General features: G+C 45.6%; 1 protein-coding gene across 1 annotated transcript in view; it reads right to left on the reverse strand.

Moving 5' to 3' along the window:
- The window catches only part of LOC141116718 (uncharacterized), a 164,129-nt gene extending 151,780 nt beyond the window's left edge, over positions 1-12,349 (reverse strand). The window contains exon 1 of the mRNA XM_073609110.1: positions 12,231-12,349. Within this exon, the coding sequence (XP_073465211.1) occupies positions 12,231-12,282 (52 nt within the window). The 5' untranslated portion in view covers positions 12,283-12,349. The remainder of the gene's footprint in view (positions 1-12,230) is intronic.
- Between the last annotated feature and the right edge of the window lie 7,894 nt (positions 12,350-20,243).

A 20,243-nucleotide genomic window follows, 5' to 3' on the forward strand; every position in this document is an offset into this window, starting at 1 on the left:
ATAACCAGAGACTGCGAATGCGACTACAGGAAATAACCAGAGACTGCGAATGCGACTACAGGAAATAACCAGAGACTGCGAATGCGACTACAGGAAATAACCAGAGACTGCGAATGCGACTACAGGAAATAACCAGAGACTGCGAATGCGACTACAGGAAATAACCAGAGACTGCGAATGCGACCACAGGAAATAACCAGAGACTGCGAATGCGACTACAGGAAATAACCAGAGACTGCGAATGCGACTACAGGAAATAACCAGAGACTGCGAATGCGACTACAGGAAATAACCAGACTGTGAATGCGACTTCAGGAAATAACCAGAGACTGCGAATGCGACTTCAGGAAATAACCAGAGACTGCGAATGCGACTACAGAAAATAACCAGAGACTGCGAATGCGACTACAGGAAATAACCAGACTGCGAATGCGACTACAGGAAATAACCAGAGACTGCGAATGCGACTACAGGAAATAACCAGAGACTGCGAATGCGACTACAGGAAATAACCAGACTGCGAATGCGACTACAGGAAATAACCAGAGACTGCGAATGCGACTACAGGAAATAACCAGAGACTGCGAATGCGACTACAGGAAATAACCAGACTGCGAATGCGACTACAGGAAATAACCAGAGACTGCGAATGCGACTACAGGAAATAACCAGAGACTGCGAATGCGACTACAGGAAATAACCAGAGACTGCGAATGCGACTACAGGAAATAACCAGACTGCGAATGCGACTACAGGAAATAACCAGAGACTGCGAATGCGACTACAGGAAATAACCAGAGACTGCGAATGCGACTACAGGAAATAACCAGAGACTGCGAATGCGACTTCAGGAAATAACCAGAGACTGCGAATGCGACTACAGGAAATAACCAGAGACTGCGAATGCGACTACAGGAAATAACCAGAGACTGCGAATGCGACTACAGGAAATAACCAGAGACTGCGAATGCGACTACAGGAAATAACCAGAGACTGTGAATGCGACTACAGGAAATAACCAGAGACTGCGAATGCGACTACAGGAAATAACCAGAGACTGCGAATGCGACTTCAGGAAATAACCAGAGACTGCGAATGCGACTTCAGGAAATAACCAGAGACTGCGAATGCGACTACAGAAAATAACCAGAGACTGCGAATGCGACTACAGAAAATAACCAGAGACTGCGAATGCGACTACAGAAAATAACCAGAGACTGCGAATGCGACTACAGGAAATAACCAGAGACTGCGAATGCGACTACAGGAAATAACCAGACTGCGAATGCGACTACAGGAAATAACCAGAGACTGCGAATGCGACTACAGGAAATAACCAGAGACTGCGAATGCGACTACAGGAAATAACCAGACTGCGAATGCGACTACAGGAAATAACCAGAGACTGCGAATGCGACTACAGGAAATAACCAGAGACTGCGAATGCGACTACAGGAAATAACCAGACTGCGAATGCGACTTTAGGAAATAACCAGAGACTGCGAATGCGACTTTAGGAAATAACCAGACTGCGAATGCGACTACAGAAAATAACCAGAGACTGCGAATGCGACTACAGGAAATAACCAGACTGCGAATGCGACTACAGGAAATAACCAGAGACTGCGAATGCGACTACAGGAAATAACCAGACTGTGAATGCGACTACAGGAAATAACCAGAGACTGCGAATGCGACTACAGGAAATAACCAGACTGTGAATGCGACTTCAGGAAATAACCAGAGACTGCGAATGCGACTACAGGAAATAACCAGACTGCGAATGCGACTACAGGAAATAACCAGAGACTGCGAATGCGACTACAGGAAATAACCAGACTGTGAATGCGACTACAGGAAATAACCAGACTGTGAATGCGACTACAGGAAATAACCATGTAAACAAATAGAACCAATAAATAATTGCTCTATTACAAAAAAGTAGTGCGAGTGATAGCTGCCAGCGTGTAACAATGTGGTAGACAGTGTAGAAATGAATAGATACTAAACACATGCAGCGCTAAAAATATGCATTTACATCTTAAACATGTATAGGTGACAAAATGCTGAGTGCATAACTTCTGCCAAAATAGGCGATGTATGTAGTTAGTGGACGTTTAATAAATAAACAAAAAAAAAGTCCATTGGTGTGTGATGAATCATATGTTAGTCCACAGAAACTGGGGGTTCATGGGCATATGTGGTGCCACAACTGCGCATGGGGCGGAGGCTGGAGCAAACTATGTATAAGGAGGCACTTTACACACAGATCTTCTAAAATTCCAACTCAAAACTGCAAATGATGGGAGTGAATATCCTTACCAAAAGGGATTGACACAGTCACCGTACGGTGGACTGTCGTACAGGCTTGAGGGATCCAACGATCCCAGGGATATCCGGCTGGAAAAGTCCTGGCGGGGAGTCCCATCCGGGGCGACCGGAGCTGTTCAATGATGTGTGAGTCCACGACCAATCGGGATATCTCTCTCAGATGGAATGAGTGTACAGAGAAAAATGGCTAGGGCTCAGCGGGGTCTCATTCATGGAAGAAGGAAAGAACAAAAAATCTCCACATAGGGCATGAATCCCTTAAAAAAAGCTTTTTTTGAAAAGCTAGAAAGTGCTGAACAGTGCACTTCAATGGATAAAACGTGATCATAAAGAAGAATGAGATAAAATTGCGTGGTAACAGAGCATCTATAGGCTTTAGTCTATGGGTTGCTAAAGCCTATAGATCAGGGGTCTCAAACTCAAATTGGCAGAGGGCCACATGACAAGTTTTCATATCCCATGGGAGCCCCATGCAAACTTTCAAAACTATACCAGCAATAATATACTATACCCAGCACTGATGTCAACAAACGCATTATTAACCCAGCACTGATGTCAGCAAATGCATTATTAACCCCCAACACTGATGTCAGCAAATGCATTATTAATCCCCAACACTGATGTCAGCAAATGCATTATTAATCCCCAACACTGATGTCAGCAAACACATTATTAACAACCAACACTGATGTCAGCAAACACATTATTAACCCCCAACACTGATGTCAGCAAACGCATTATTAACCCCCAACACTGATGTCAGCAAACGCATTATTAACCCCCAACACTGATGTCAGCAAACGCATTATTAACCCCCAACACTGGTGTCAGCAAACGCATTATTAACCCCCAACACTGGTGTCAGCAAACGCATTATTAATCCAGCACTGATGTCAGCAAATGCATTATTAACCCCCAACACTGATGTCAGCAAACGCATTATTAACCCCCAACACTGATGTCAGCAAATGCATTATTAACCCCCAACACTGGTGTCAGCAAACGCATTATTAACCCAGCACTGGTGTCAGCAAACGTATTATTAACCCCCAGCACTGATGTCCGCAAACGCATTATTAACCCCCAACACTGATGCCAGCAAACGCATTATTAACCCCCAACACTGATGTCAGCAAATGCATTATTAACCCCCAACACTGGTGTCAGCAAACGCATTATTAACCCAGCACTGGTGTCAGCAAACGTATTATTAACCCCCAGCACTGATGTCCGCAAACGCATTATTAACCCCCAACACTGATGCCAGCAAACGCATTATTAACCCCCAACACTGATGCCAGCAAACGCATTATTAACCCCCAGCACTGATGTCCACAAACGCATTATTAACCCCCAGCACTGATGTCCACAAACGCATTATTAACCCCCAGCACTGATGTCCACAAATGCATTATTAACCCCCAGCACTGATGTCCACAAACGCATTATTAACCCCCAGCACTGATGTCCGCAAACGCATTATTAACCCCCAACACTGATGTCCACAAATGCATTATTAACCCCCAGCACTGATGTCCACAAATGCATTATTAACCCCCAGCACTGATGTCCACAAACGCATTATTAACCCCCAGCACTGATGTCCGCAAACGCATTATTAACCCCCAGCACTGATGTCCACAAACGCATTATTAACCCCCAGCACTGATGTCCACAAATGCATTATTAACCCCCAGCACTGATGTCCACAAACGCATTATTAACCCCCAGCACTGATGTCCACAAACGCATTATTAACCCCCAGCACTGATGTCCACAAACGCATTATTAACCCCCAGCACTGATGTCCGCAAACGCATTATTAACCCCCAACACTGATGTCCACAAATGCATTATTAACCCCCAGCACTGATGTCCGCAAACGCATTATTAACCCCCAGCACTGATGTCCGCAAACGCATTATTAACCCCCAGCACTGATGTCCACAAATGCATTATTAACCCCCAACACTGATGTCCGCAAACGCATTATTAACCCCCAACACTGATGTCCGCAAACGCATTATTAACCCCCAACACTGATGTCCGCAAACGCATTATTAACCCCCAACACTGATGTCCGCAAACGCATTATTAACCCCCAACACTGATGTCAGCAAATGCATTATTAACCCCAGAACTGATGTCAGCAAATGCACTATTAACCCCCAGCATTAACCCCCACACTGCACAAATCCCCCCACACTCCAAACCTCCCCCCCCCCCCACACTGCACACATTTCTACCCCAGTCACCCCACTAAGGACTTTGCCTCAGTGTGATGGCTCACTCACCTCTCCTGGCAGTCAGGATCATCCGCCTCCCGAGTCCTCTCCTCCTGGCTTCCACACACGCCTAGTGACAGCGGACCCAGAGAACACAATCTCCCGCCCTGAGGTCAGTGCCTAGGTGGGCGGGGCGATTGGCGGATCCTTCCTCCGCTCTGTTCTCTCTCTGGGCTCAACAGCGTGCAGCGGAGAGGACAGAGCAGATGGAGAGGTAAAGCTCTTCGGCGCCTCCCCTTCTGTGGTGCAGTGCAAAAAGACGTCCTGGATCGGCCCTGCCTGCGGGCCATTTTTAACCGGTCCGCGGGCCGCAAATGGCCCACGGGCCGGTACTTTGAGATCCCTGCTATAGATGCTCTGTTACCACACGGTTTTATCTCATTCTTCTTTGTGATCACGTTTTATCCATTGAAGTGCACTGTTCAGCACTTTCTAGCTTTTCAATAAAAGCTTTTTTTAAGGGATTCATGCCCTATGTGGAGATTTTTTGTTCTTTCCTTCTTCCATGAATGGGACCCCGCTGAGCCCTAGCCATTTTTCTCTGCACACTCATTCCATCTGAGAGAGATATCCCGATTGGTCGTGGACTCACACATCATTGAACAGCTCCGGTCGCCCCGGATGGGACTCCCCGCCAGGACTTTTCCAGCCGGATATCCCTGGGATCGTTGGATCCCTCAAGCCTGTACGACAGTCCACCGTACGGTGACTGTGTCAATCCCTTTTGGTAAGGATATTCACTCCTATCATTTGCAGTTTTGAGTTGGAATTTTAGAAGATCTGTGTGTAAAGTGCCTCCTTATACATAGTTTGCTCCAGCCTCCGCCCCATGCGCAGTTGTGGCACCACATATGCCCATGAACCCTCAGTTTCTGTGGACTAACATATGATTCATCACACACCAATGGACTTTTTTTTTTTTTTTCCTAAATTTGTTTATTTTTTAAACGTCCACTAACTACATACATCGCCTATTTTGGCAGAAGTTATGCACTCAGCATTTTGTCACCTATACATGTTTAAGATGTAAATGCATATTTTTAGCGCTGCATGTGTTTAGTATCTATTCACAGGAAATAACCAGACTGCGAATGCGACTACAGGAGATTACCAAGGACTGCGAATGCGACTACAGAAAATAACCAGAGATTGCGAATGCGACTACAGGAAATAACCAGAGACTGCGAATGCGACTACAGGAAATAACCAGAGACTGTGAATGCGACTACAGGAAATAACCAGAGATTGCGAATGCGACTACAGGAAATAACCAGAGATTGCGAATGCGACTACAGGAAATAACCAGAGACTGCGAAAGCGACTACAGGAAATAACCAGAGACTGTGAAAGCGACTACAGGAGATTACCAGAGACTGCGAATGCGATTACTGGAGATTACCAAAGACTGCGAATGCGACTACAGGAAATAACCAGACTGCAAATGCGACTACAGGAAATAACCAGAGACTGTGAATGTGACTACAGGAAATAACCAGAGACTGTGAATGCGACTACAGGAAATAACCAGAGACTGTGAATGCGACTACAGGAGATGACCAGAGACTGCGAATGTGACTACAGGAAATAACCAGAGACTGTGAATGCGACTACAGGAAATAACCAGAGACTGCGAATGTGACTACAGGAAATAACCAGAGACTGTGAATGTGACTACAGGAAATAACCAGAGACTGCGAATGCGACTACAGGAAATAACCAGAGACTGTGAATGCGACTACAGGAAATAACCAGAGACTGTGAATGCGACTACAGGAGATGACCAGAGACTGCGAATGTGACTACAGGAAATAACCAGAGACTGTGAATGCGACTACAGGAAATAACCAGAGACTGTGAATGTGACTACAGGAAATAACCAGAGACTGTGAATGTGACTACAGGAAATAACCAGAGACTGCGAATGCGACTACAGGAAATAACCAGAGACTGTGAATGCGACTACAGGAAATAACCAGAGACTGTGAATGCGACTACAGGAAATAACCAGAGACTGTGAATGCGACTACAGGAAATAACCAGAGACTGCGAATGCGACTACAGGAAATAACCAGAGACTGCGACTACAGGAAATAACCAGAGACTGCGAATGCGACTACAGGAAATAACCAGAGACTGGGAATGCAACTACAGGAAATAACCAGAGACTGCGAATGCGACTACAGGAAATAACCAGAGACTGCGAATGTGACTACAGGAAATAACCAGAGACTGCGAATGCGACTACAGGAAATAACCAGAGACTGCAAATGCGACTACATTAGATGACCAGAGACTGGAGATGCGACTACAGGAGATGACGAGACTGCGGATGCGACTACAGGAAATAACCAGAGACTGCGAATGCGACTACAGGAAATAACCAGAGACTGCGAATGCGACTACAGGAAATAACCAGAGACTGCAAATGCGACTACAGGAAATAACCAGGTTGCAAATGCGACTACATTAGATGACCAGAGAGTGGGGATGCAACTACAGGAGATGACTAGACTGCGGATGCGACTACAGAAAATAACCAGCGACTGCGAATGCGACTACAGGAAATAACCAGACTGCGAATGCGTCTACAGAAAATAACCAGAGACTGCGAATGCGACTACAGGAAATAACCAGACTGCGAATGCAACTACAGGAGATGACCAGAGACTGGGGATGCAACTACAGGAAATAACCAGAGACTGCGAATGCTACTACAGGAAATAATCAGACTGTAAATGCGACTACAGGAAATAACCAGACTGCGAATGCGACTACAGGAAATAACCAGATTGCGAATGCGACTACAGGAAATAACCGGAGACTGCGAATGCGACTACAGGAAATAACCAAACTGCGAATGCAACTACAGGAGATGACCAGAGACTGGGGATGCGACTACAGGAAATAACCAGGTAGCCAGTTTTAAAATTTTAACTTTCAGCAATGCACAGCTATACAGGGGGGTAAACAACATTTCCAGGGATGGTTTAGCAAAAAAAGGGGCCGTGTATATAATGTAGGCAGAAGGACCTACCTGACCAGCCGGGCTCACCTCCCGCTCTCAGAGGTCCGGGGGCAGACCTTTCGGTGGTAGGGGGCGGAGCTTTCATCGGTAGGGGCAGGGCTTTCGTCGGTAGGGGCGGGCTTTCAACGGTAGGGGCGGGGATTTTTGTGGTCCAGGGCGGAGCTCTCAGAAGTGCAGGAGAGACATACAGACTCAGACTACATGGGGAGGGGTGGGGCAGGGCAGGGTCAGAGCGTCAGTGGAGCTCCCTGCCCCGCCCCTCCCTGCTGACAGAGCCTCCCTCAGCCTAAGCCGAGCCCTGCGGCGCCGGGAGCTGTATTAATCCGGGAGGATGGGGGTTTTCGTGCGGTGTGGGGGGCGGCTTTTTACCACTACTGAGCTGACTGAGCCGCTCATGAGGCCCCTCCTGACGTCGGGCCCTCGGTCAGCGACCGAGTGCCCAAATGGTCAGTCCGCCCCTGTCGCTGGGTGATCTGGAGCCAGTGTAGGGACTGGAGGAGATGGTTGGCAGACACTGAGTGGTTGGTAAGGTGGATAAGTCTGGCAGCAGCATTCATTATAGACTGAAGAGGATATAGCCTATGGAGAGGCAGGCCAATGAGAAGGGAGTTGCAATAGTCAAAGCGAGAGATAACAAGGGAGTAAATGAGGAGCTTGGTGGTTTCATTTGATAAAAAGGGGTGAATTTTGCGGAGGTGAATTCTACAAACTTTAGACAACAATTGGATTTGAGGCTGAAAGGACAAGTCAGAGTCTAGGATTACACCTAGTACCCTGTTGTGAGGGAAGGAATTGATGGTTGCATTATTGATTTTGATGGAAAAGTCATGGAGGGGGGCACGGGGGGGGGGGGATAATAATAGCTCCGTTTTAGAGAGATTTAGTTTAAGGAAGTGGTGCGACATCCATGCTGATATGTCAGTTAGTAAGTTAGTAATGCGAGAGGAGACTGAAGGAGTGAGGTGACGAGTAGACAGATAGATTCGGGTGTCATCGGCATATAAGTGGTATTATTAAAAGCTGACAATCTGATGACAGGTCCTCTTTAGACTGCTTACAGTTTAAAACCTGTTTTTGGAGATCTTTTGTTTAACTTTTTTTTTTTTAACTGCTGAATCCACATTGTGGGTCAGCAGTGCAATTGTAAGCTCAGGATTTGGCTTGCGGTTGCAAAGCAGTCCCATTGAACTCAGTTAAAGAGGAACTGCCGTCTGCTCACATAATTTGTAATAAAAACATCTTTGCCATTCTGAAGCTTCCCTCCAACCACTTTGCATATTATTTTATATATACTGTGATTCTGTACTTGCCAATTATGCTGCAGAAATCTCCCTCTACTGAGTCTGGCTGCAGCCATTTTAACTGTGGGCAGCTGAAGCTGCTGCCTGTTCACTTCCTGGATTTACACAGACACACAAAGGCACACCCCCAGCCCTGCAGCTCTCATTGGCCCTCTTATGACTAATCCCCCCTCCCTTCCTGGCAAACTCTCATGAGAGTGAGAGAGAGAGAGCTGTGCATGATGTCATAGGCCTAGGCTAATGACCAGACAAGAAACAGGAAGTGGGCTGTATAAGGGATTTACTTGCAGAAAAAAAAATGTTTTACTATCCAAAGTTAAAACAACAACAAGGGCAGAAGATTTAATAGATGGAAAGATGAAAAAATTACTAAAGGTCCGCTTTAAGTTAAATATACTGCGGCTGTGAAGTAAAGCATCACAGCCTGAGGCTCTAATTGGCTTGTTTAACCGCTTCCGGACCAGCGGCCGCAATTATGCTGCGGCAGGTTGGCTCCCCTGTGCGAGCCTTTGTAGCTATACGTCGGCTCTTTAAGATGCCTCCAGCTGCACGCGTGCGCCCAAAGCGTGTCCCTGGAGCCGATGCGAGTGCCTGGCGGGCGTGATGCCCACCGCGCACCCAAGATTGATTGTTACAGAACGAGAACGGGGATCTGTGTGTGTAAAAACACACAAATCCCGGTTCTTTCAAGGGAGTAGAGACAGATTGTGTGTTCCTACTAAGTAGGAACACCGATCTCTCTCTTCCCCTAGTCAGTCCCACCCCCCCTCCTACAGTTAGAACACACCAAGTGAACACAGTTAACCTCTTGATCGCCCCCTAGTGTTAACCCCTTCCCTGCCAGTGTCATTTATACAGTAATTAGTGCATTTTTAGAGCACTGATCGCTGTATAAATGTCACTGGTCCCAAGAATGTGTCAAAAGTGTCCGATTTGTCCACCGCAATATCGCAGTCCCGATAAAAATCGCAGATCACTGCCATTACTAGTAAAAAAAAATAAAAATAAAATAATATTAAAAATGCCATAAATCTATCCCCTATTTTGTAGATGCTAGAACTTTTGTGTAAACCAATCAATATAAACTTATTGCGATTTTTTTTTCTTACCAAAAATATGTAGAAGAATACATATCAGCCTAAACTGAGGAAAACATTTTTTTTTTTTATTTTTAAATTGGGGATATTTATTATAACAAAAAGATATTGGGGTTATTTACGAAAGGCAAATCCACTTTGAACTACAAGTGCAATGTGCACTTGAAATTTCACTGAAAGTGCACTTGGAAGTGCAGTCGCAGTAAATCTGAGGGGTAGATCTGAAATGAGGGGAAGCTCTGCTGATTTTATTATCCAATCATGTGCAAGGTAAAATGCTGTTTTTTATTTTCCTTGCATGTCCCCCTCGGATCTACAGCGACTGCACTTCCAAGTGCACTTTCAGTGCAATTTCAAGTGCACTTTGCACTTGTAGTTTGCACTTGTAGTGCAAAGTGGATTTACCTTTCGTAAATAACCCCCAGTGTGTGTTTTTTGTTTCAAAATTGTTGCTCTTTTTTTGTGTATAGCGCAAAAAATAAAAACTGCAGAGATGATCAAATACCACCAAAAGAAAGCTCTATTTGTGGAGAAAAAGGTCAATTTTGTTTGGGTACAGCGTCGCACGAGCGCGCAATTGTCAGTTAAAGTGATGCAGTGCCGTATCGCAAAAAATGGCCTGGTCATTCAGCAGCCAAATCTGCAATTGATGGTCACAGTGAAGCTGCAATTGATGGGCACAATGAGGCTGCATTTGATGAGCACAGCAAGACTGCATTTGATGAGCACAATGAGACTGCATTTGATGAGCACAATGAGACTGCAATTGATGGGCACAATGAGACTGCAATTGATGGGCACAATGAGGCTGCAATTGATGGGCACAGTGAAGCTGCAATTGATAAGCACAGTGAGGCTGCATATAATGGGCACAATGGGGCTACAATTGATGGGTACAGTGAGGCTGCAATTGATTGGCACAATGAGGCTGCATTTGATGAGCACAGTGAGGCTGCATATAATGGGCATTGTTTTATCTAGCAGTAATGATACATAATCACCTGATAAATAGCTATTTACAGTCTAATGCCCCGTACACACGGTCGGACTTTGTTCAGACATTTCAACAACAAAATCCATGGATTTTTTCCGGCGGATGTTGGCTCAAACTTGCCTTGCATACACACAAAGTTGTCGGAAAATCCGATCGTTCTGAACGCGGTGACGTAAAACATGTACGTCGGGACTATAAACGGGGCAGTGGCCAATAGCTTTCATCTCTTTAGTTATTCTGAGCATGCGTGGCACCTTGTGCGTCGGATTTGTGTACACACGATCGGAATTTCCGACAACGGATATTGTTGTCGGAAAATTTTATATCCTGCTCTCAAACTTTGTGTGTCGGAAATTCCGATGGAAAATGTGTGATGGAGCCCACACACGTTTAGAATTTCCAACAAGGTCCTATCACACATTTTCCGTCGGAAAATCCGACCGTGTGTACAGGTAACAGTCTACATTACTAACAGTTTAATTTTTCAGTTTGTTTGCGCCCCCCAAAAAATTTGGAGCACCAGCTGCCACTGGGTCAGCATTGGCTCAGACTGGAACTGGTTAGTGAAAAACAAGATCAGAATTAAAATAACTCTTGCTAAAGATATTGAGTTCTAAATTTATTGTTCAATTTGTTCCATGAATCATGAAACGATTGTCTTTAAAAGCATGGCAATGGGATTTACAAATAAAATTAAGGAGCTTTTTTTAAAAAAAAAATTGCTTGTTTATGCTAAAGCTAAAACAAAAAACAAATAAAAATTATTTTTAAGCATAAAAAACTTCAAGAGAAAACAATTACCTAGAGTTTATTGGGAATACCAAAAAGTTCATCTGGAGTTGATACAGATAGACCTTTTAAAAAACATTTCTTATATTTGTTTCACCAAAAATCATTACATTGTAAGGAGCTCCTCCAGGCACATGCAACTATCTACAATGTAACTTTTTTGGTTTCCATTTTACTAGTATTGTAACACCACAATTTGTACTTTATTTTAAAACATATAGTTTACCACATCATTTATACAGTTTAATGTTTTTTTGTGAAAAAAGTTCAAAGAAAAAGGGTAATAACAAGTTCTGTCTGAATTCAAACTTTGCTAGGTATGCAGATGCTGTAAAGTTTTAATTGTGATCTCAAATTAACTTTAAGAAATGCGCTGTTGACATGAAAAAAAAAATGGATATAACTTACATGATTGAAGGCTGAGAAGTATAATCAGGATCCATAAACAAAGGTTTTTCATTCTTCATTATTCTGCAGACAATTTTTAGAGGTAAAAAGTTTTATCTAACTGAAACAGGAAGCATACTTACCATAACTTCCTCAAACTTCGGCGCACATCACATGGGTAGTCTGACATCACTACAGTGTGAACCCGGGCTCAGTGGGGCTTCGATGAGTTCCTTCCGGCGCCACAGTGCCCCAGGAGAAAGTGGGAGCTGGAACCCTCCAAAAAAAAAAAAATGACATGCCAAATGTGGCAGGCATGTCAGAGGATCACTTTCCCCTAAAGTGGAAGTTCCATTTTTTTTAACCCCTTGATCGCCCCCTAGTATTAACCCCTTCCCTGCCAGTGACATTTATACATTGATCAGTGCATTTTATTTAGCACTGATCACTGTAATAATGTCACTGTTCCCCAAAAAGTGTCACTTGGGGTCAGGTTTGTCCTCCGCAATGTCGCAGTCCTGCTAAAAATCGCAGATCGCCGCCATTACCAGTAAAAACAATAAAAAAAAAATTAAAGTCCATAAATCTATCCCATAGTTTGTAGACGCTATAACTTTTGTCCAAACCAATCAATATAATCAATATACGCCTATTGCAATTTTTTTTACCACAAATATGTAGAAGAATGCATATTAGCCTAAACTGATGAATAAATTTGTTTATTTTTGTATTTTTTGGGGGATATTTATTATAGCAAAAAAGTAAAAAATGTTGTTTTCTTTTCAAAATTGTCGGCATTTTTTTGTTTATAGTGCAAAAAATAAAAACTGCAGAGGAGATCAAATACCACAAAAAGGAAGCTCTATTTGTGGGATAAAAGGACGTCAATTTTGTTTGGGTACAACGCCGCACAACTGCGCAATTGTCAATTAAAGCAGCACAGTGCCGTAACGCAAAAAATGGCCTGGTCATTAAGGGGGTAAATCCTTCCGGGGCTGAAGTGGTTAATAAAGCGCGTTCCGAAGCCTTGTTTTGAAGCGAGTGTAAACTAGCCCTAATGCCCCGTACACACGGTCGGACATTGATTGGACATTCCGACAACAAAATCCTAGGATTTTTTCCGACGGATGTTGGCTCAAACTTGTCTTGCATACACACGGTCACACAAAGTTGCCGGAAAATCAGATAATTCTGAACGCGGTGACGTAAGACACGTACGTCAGGACTATAAACGGGGCAGTAGCCAATAGCTTTCATCTCTTTATTTATTTTGAGCATGCGTGGCACTTTGTGCGTCGGATTTGTGTACACACGATCGGAAATTCCAACAACGGATTTTGTTGTCGGAAAATTTTATAGCCTGCTCTCAAACTCTGTGTGTCGGAAAATCTGATGGAAAATGTGTGATGGAGCCTACACATGGTCGCAATTTCCGACAACAAGGTCCTATCACACATTTTCCGTCGGAAAATCCGACCGTGTGTATGGGGCATTATTCTGTTAAAATTTGCTAGGTTTCCCCCTTTCCAGTAAGAATACACCAGGGAAATGCCAATCAGTGCCCAGGTAGCTGCCAATCAGTGCCATTGAAAAATGCCTGCCAGTGCCAATGATGCCTATCAGTGAAATCCAGTGCCAGCCATCAGTGCCCATCACTGACTATCAGTGCTGCCTTTCAGTACCCATCAGTGCAGCCTTTCAGTGCCCATCAGTGTCGCCTATCAGTGCCTGCCAGTGCCACCTATCAGTGCCGCCTATCAGTGCCCATCGTCAGTGCCCATCAGTGCCACCTCATTGGTGCCATCTCATTGGTGCCACCTCATCGATGCCACCTTATCAGTGCCCATCAGTGCAGCTTATCAGTGCCCATCAGTGAAGGAGAAAACATACTTATTTACAAAATTTTATAACAAAAACAAAGAAATACTTTTTTTTTTCAAAATTTTCGGTCTTTTTTTATTAGTTTAGCAAAAAAAAAAAAAAACGCAGAGGTGATCAAATACCACCAAAAGAAAGCTCTATTTATGGGAAGAAAATGATAAAAATTTAGTTTGGGTACAGTGTAGCATGACCGCGTAATTGTCATTTAAAAAGTGACAGCGCTGAAAGCTGAAAAATGGCCTGGGTAGGAAGGTACGAAAGTGCCCGGTATTGAAGTGGTTAACTAACATCCAGACATAGCCTGGCAAAACACATTTAACTCATCATAAACAATCAGAAACCTCATTGACAGGACCTAAGCAATTGAGGTAACAAGAATCCAAAGTCTGGTGTTTTATTAGCTAAACAAAAATTCTAATTTCCAGGCTCAAATAATTTGAGCCCCTGAAGCAAACATCCATTCTGGCTTATCAGCATTAGGCTGGCTTTATTACCCTATTATAAAATAGCTTAGCTTGAAAAAAAAACCCCACACATTTCTCGCTAACTATCCCCACCTGCCGAGCCCGTGGTTCAAGACGACCGTAAGTTCGACTCGAACATCGGGTGTTAGTCTGTTCTAAAACAAACTGTACATATCAGGCGTTCGCCATTTTTTTGCGATACGGCACTGCGTTAATTTAACTGACAATTGCGTGGTCTTGCGACATGTACCCAAATAAAATTGATGTCCTTTTTTTCCCTCAAATAGTTTTCTTTTGGTGATATTTGATCACCTTTTGCATTTTTTATTTTTTTGCCTTAGAAACAAAAAAAACACCAACAATTTTGAAAAAAAAATTTTTTTTTTACTTTCTGCTATAAACTAACTATATACTATGATTGTATGTTTTTCTTTTTTTTTTGGTTGAACTAGATTGACTTGTGTCTTTTTTAAAACAGACTAACTATGTAACTATATATAAAACATTAAAAAAAATTTAAAAAATCTAATTTCTTCATCAATTTAGGCTAGTATGTATTCTGCTACATATTTTTGGTAAGCAAAATCCCAATAAGCGTATATTGATTGGTTTGCGCAAACGTTATAACGTCTACAAACTATGGGATATTTTTATGGCATTTTTTATTTTTATTTTTTTTTACTAGTAATGTCGGAAATCAGCGACTTATAGCGGGACTGCGACACTGCGGCAGACAAATCGGACACCTAACTGACACTTTTGACACTTTTTTGGGAACCAGTGATACTAATACAGTGATCAGTGCTAAAAATATGCACTTTCACTGTACTAATGACACTGGCAGGGAAGGGGTTAACATCAGGGGCAATCAAAGGGTTAAGTGTGTCCCTAGGGAGTGCTTTCTAACTGTGTGGGGGATGGACTGACTGGGGGGAACACAGAGATCTGTGTTCCTGTTTAGCAGGAACACAAGATCTCTGTGTTCATCCCTGTCTGAATGGCGATCTGCCTTGTTTACATAGGCAGATCACCGTTCTGCCTCTCTGGGGAACGATGGCGGGTGGCCGGCGGACATCACATCCGCCGGACCTGCTGATTGGCTCCCTCTCTGGCCAGGGCCGGACTGGCCAACTGGGATACCGGGACATTTCCTGGTAGGCTGCCTGCCCTGGGGCCGCTTTGATCTATGCTGTGGCTGCAGTTCTCCCCTCCCTCCTGCTCCCCCTCCTCCTGCCTACTTGTCACACAGCGGGAGACTGCTGTGTCACAGAGCTGAGTGTGAAAAGTTTGGCCGCGCTGTGATAAAAGTCCAGCCCTCCTCCTAGACCTGCTTGTGTGATAGACGCAGTGTTCTGTCTATCTACACGAGCTGGTCTAGGAGGAGGGCTGGACTTTTATCACAGCGCGGCCAAACTTTTCACACTCAGCTCCATGACACAGCGGACGATCCCGCTGTGTGTAATGCATGCACTGACTGGTGAGGCTGCAATGAGGGCACAGTAAGGCTGCAATGGTGGCGAGGGAGGCTGCAATGAGGGCATGGTAAGGCTGCAATGATGTGAGGGAGGCTGCAATGAGAGCACAGTAAGGCAGCAATGATGGTGAGGGAGGCTGCAATGAGGGCACAGTAAGGCAGCAATGATGGTGAGGGCTGCAATGAGGGCACAGTAAGGCAGCAATGATGGTGAGGGAGGCTGCAATGAGGGCACAGTAAGGTGGCAATGATGGCGAGGGAGGCTGCAATGAGGGCACAGTAAGGTGGCAATGATGGTGAGGGAGGCTGCAATGAGGGCACAGTAAGGCTGCAATGATGGTGAGGGAGGCTGCAATGAGGACACAATAAGGCCTGGAATGATGGTGAGGGAGGCTGCAATGAGGGCACAGTAAGATTGCAATGATGGTGAGGGAGGCTGCAATGAGGACACAATAAGGCCTAGAATGATGGTGAGGGAGGCTGCAATGAGAGCACAGTAAGGCAGCAATGATGGTGAGGGAGGCTGCAATGAGGGCACAGTAAGGCTACAATGATGGTGAGGGAGGCTGCAATGAGGATACAATAAGGCCAGGAATGATGGTGAGGGAGGCTGCAATAAGAGCACAGTAAGGCAGCAATGATGGTGAGGGAGGCTGCAATGAGGGTACAGTAAGGTGGCAATGATGGTGAGGGAGGCTGCAATGAGGGCACAGTAAGGCTGCAATGAAGGTGAGGGAGGCTGCAATGAGGACACAATAAGGCCTGGAATGATGGCGAGGGAGGCTGCAATGAGGGCATAGTAAGGCGGCAATGATGGTGAGGGAGGCTGCAATGAGGGTACAGTAAGGCTGCAATAATGGGGAGGGAGGCTGCAATGAGGGCACAGTAAGACTGCAATGATGGTGAGGGAGGCTGCAATGAGGGCACGGTAAGGCAGCAATGATGGTGAGGCTGCAATGAGGGCACGGTAAGGCGGCAATGATGGGCACAGTGAGGCTGCAATGATGGGTATGGTGAGACTGCAATGATGGGCATGTGAGGCTGCAATGATGGGCACAGTGAGGCTGCAATGATGGGCATGGTTAGGCGGCAATGATGGGCACAGTAAGGCGGCAATGATGGGCACAGTAAGGCTGCAATGACGGTGAGGCTGCAATGAGAGCACGTTAAGGCTGCAATGAGGGTATGGTAAGGCGGGAATGATGGGCACGGTGAGGCTGCAATGATGGGCACGGTGAGGCTGCAATGATGGGCACGGTGAGGCTGCAATGATGGGCATGGTGAGGCTGCAACGATGGGCACATTGAGGCTGCAACGATGGGCATAGTGAGGCTGCAATGATGGGCACAGTGAGGCTGCATTTGATGGGCACTGGTGAGGCTGCATTGATCTCTTGTATTATGTGCGCAGTCTCTGACCATCTCTTGTATCATGTCCACAGTCTCTGACCATCTCTTGTACCATGTCTGCAGTCTCTGACCATCTCCTGTATCATGTCTACATTCTCTTAACATCTTAGTATCATGTCCTAAGTCTCTGACCATCTCCTGTACCATGTCCGCAACCTCTGACCATCTCTTGTCTTATATCATGTCTGCAGTCTCTGAGGGAGTCTGGAGAGGAGTCAAGAATGGGAGCACCGCTGGGATGGGGATCATGGATGAAGTCAGACGTGTGTGGACTGTGGAGAGGAGACTATAGGAAAACCAGAGCCACCAAGCTGGAGCCAACTGACTGATCCCTGCAAGATGCACCTGAGAGGAGGTCAGTGACAGCGCCGCCAGGTCAGTCTGAGGGGGGGGGGTCACTGATGTAAGGGGGAGTAAATACAATAATGTAAGGGGTAACTGATATAAAGGTTTCCCCCCTATATCATTAACCCATGCCCACCCCCTTACCCTAGTGTATTCTTTCTGCGGAAGGTGGTCTCTGGTCACCAGAGTCCCCCACATTCCCAGAGTCCCAGGTGTCCCCCTTGATGATTGCTCCACTTTTACTACTTTTAACTGAAATTTACTGTTAGATCTATCTAATCTATCTATCTATCTATCTATCTATCTATCTATCTATCTATCTATCTATCTATCTATCCCTAGCCCTATGTGCTTTCATATATATCTTATCTATATATAATACGCTCTTCAAATGTGCTTTAAAATGCATGCTTTTCCCTTTTTATGAACAGGAAAATAATGATGTTATGATGTTGGGCTGGAATAATGATGCTATGGGGCTGGTATGAAATTATTTCCAGGGCTGGTTTTTATTCCCAGTCCGTCCCTGCATCTGGCCAATCAGCGCGCGCGTGCCCCCTGCTGTCTATTGCATAAAATGACATACAGGTACGTTGTTTCAAGCAATAGAGCAGACCTGCAGCAGTATATGTACTGTGGCTGGTAGGAAAGTAGTTAAAAGAGGGCTATGGTGACTGTGGTATGCATGTCTCCCTGGGACTGCTTTGCTGGTTCCTTCTGTTTTGTGTTTCAGGTGACAGGCAACAGCAGCAGCCTGTCATTGCTTCTAAATATCCCATCCAGAGCGGAGGGAGGTGTTCTGGAGGGAAGAGCCAACTCGTCTGAGGCACTGAAGTGAAGGATTTTATTGCTGGCTGTTGCTGCTTGTGTCGGCGGGATGGAATGTGCTGGCCGTTCATTGACACATAGGACAGTCCTGGGCATGGCCATCATTAACACAGGGCAAAGGGGACAACTGCCCTGGGCCCAGTCATTGTTGTGGTGCCTAAAGCAGCTTCTCATTGAGCCCGTACTGCCCACAAATAGTTGTTAAGTGGATTCGGGAAAGCCCAAGTAAATGTTTGCCCAGAGTCCAATCAATATTAAAGATGGCCCTGGTCCTGGGGAAACCCACCTAGCAGCTTCTACAGCTGTTACTACTGCTCTCTAGGGATGAGCTCGAACATCGGGTGTTTGCTCGTTCACTGAACAGCGAACATTATGGGGCTTTTGTGGGAAATCCGCCCCACAATGCACTGCGAGCTCACAGTGCATTAACGTCTGATGATTGGCCAAAGCATGCACCTGACCTGCATGCTTTGGCCAATCACAGCTCGCTCTGCTGAGAGAGCCATAATGGGCTAAAGGCAGGGTGCCTTTGGCCAATCATGGCTTAGGGGGACTAAGTCCACGCCCCACACTATATAAGGCTGCTTACATAGCGGCTTAAGTCCATCAAAAACCACAGTTTGTATGGGTGAATATCAAAAATTCAGATATTGAAGGTGAGTCCACAGTGATGAATGGTCAAGGTTCACACCAAAGTGACTAGTGAAATAATTTCAAGCCAGGCGTGGATACTAGATTGGTAGCAGCAGATGTTACCTCTCTATTAGGGATGAGCTTCGAGTCCGAGTCGAACTCATGTGACTTCCCTGTGGCATTCCCCGTGACGTCACAGGGAAGTCCCGTCAAGTCACCGTGCGTCAGAGGGGGGCGGGGTCACCGGGTGGCCCCGCCCCCCGTTATTTAAGAACCGTCAGACGAGGAGACGCCGTCACACAGCGGGAGCCTCCCTTCATGCATGGATGCGGAGCGGCCCGGAGAAGAAAAGAAGAGAAGATGAAGATGAAGAAGAGAAGAGGATGAAGAAGAAGATGAAGAGAAGAGCGGGAGCCTCCCCTCATGCCATGGGTGCGGAGCGGCCCGAGGAGAAGAAGATAGAAGACGCCGCGGAGAAGATGCTGGACGAGAACGCCGGAGGAAGAACCAGAAGAGCCAGAAGAACCAGAAGAAGAAGAAGATGAAGGAAGATAGAAGAAGCATTTAAATAAAGGAATTGTCAAAAACTGTCTCTTGTCATTTTTAACTATTTTGACAGTTTTTTAGTGAAATGGTAGGGGTAAGTACCCCCTTACCATTTCACACAGGGGGGGGGCCGGGATCTGGGGGTCCCCTTGTTAAAGGGGGCTTCCAGATTCCGATAAGCCCCCCGCCCGCAGACCCCCACAACCACCGGCCACGGTTGTGGGGATGAGGCCCTTGTCCTCATCAACATGGGGACAAGGTGTTTTGGGGGGCTACCCCAAAGCACCCTCCCAATGTTGAGGGCATGTGGCCTGGTACGGTTCAGGAGGGGGGGGCCGCACTCTCGTCCCCCCCTCTTTTCCTGCGGCCTGCCAGGTTGCGTGCTCGGATAAGGGTCTGGTATGGATTTTTGGGGGAACCCCACAACGTTTTTTTCTTTTTTTTGGCGCGGGGT

Source organism: Aquarana catesbeiana, linkage group LG13 (genome assembly GCF_042186555.1).
Source record: "Aquarana catesbeiana isolate 2022-GZ linkage group LG13, ASM4218655v1, whole genome shotgun sequence".
Classification (NCBI taxonomy): Eukaryota; Metazoa; Chordata; class Amphibia; order Anura; family Ranidae; genus Aquarana; species Aquarana catesbeiana.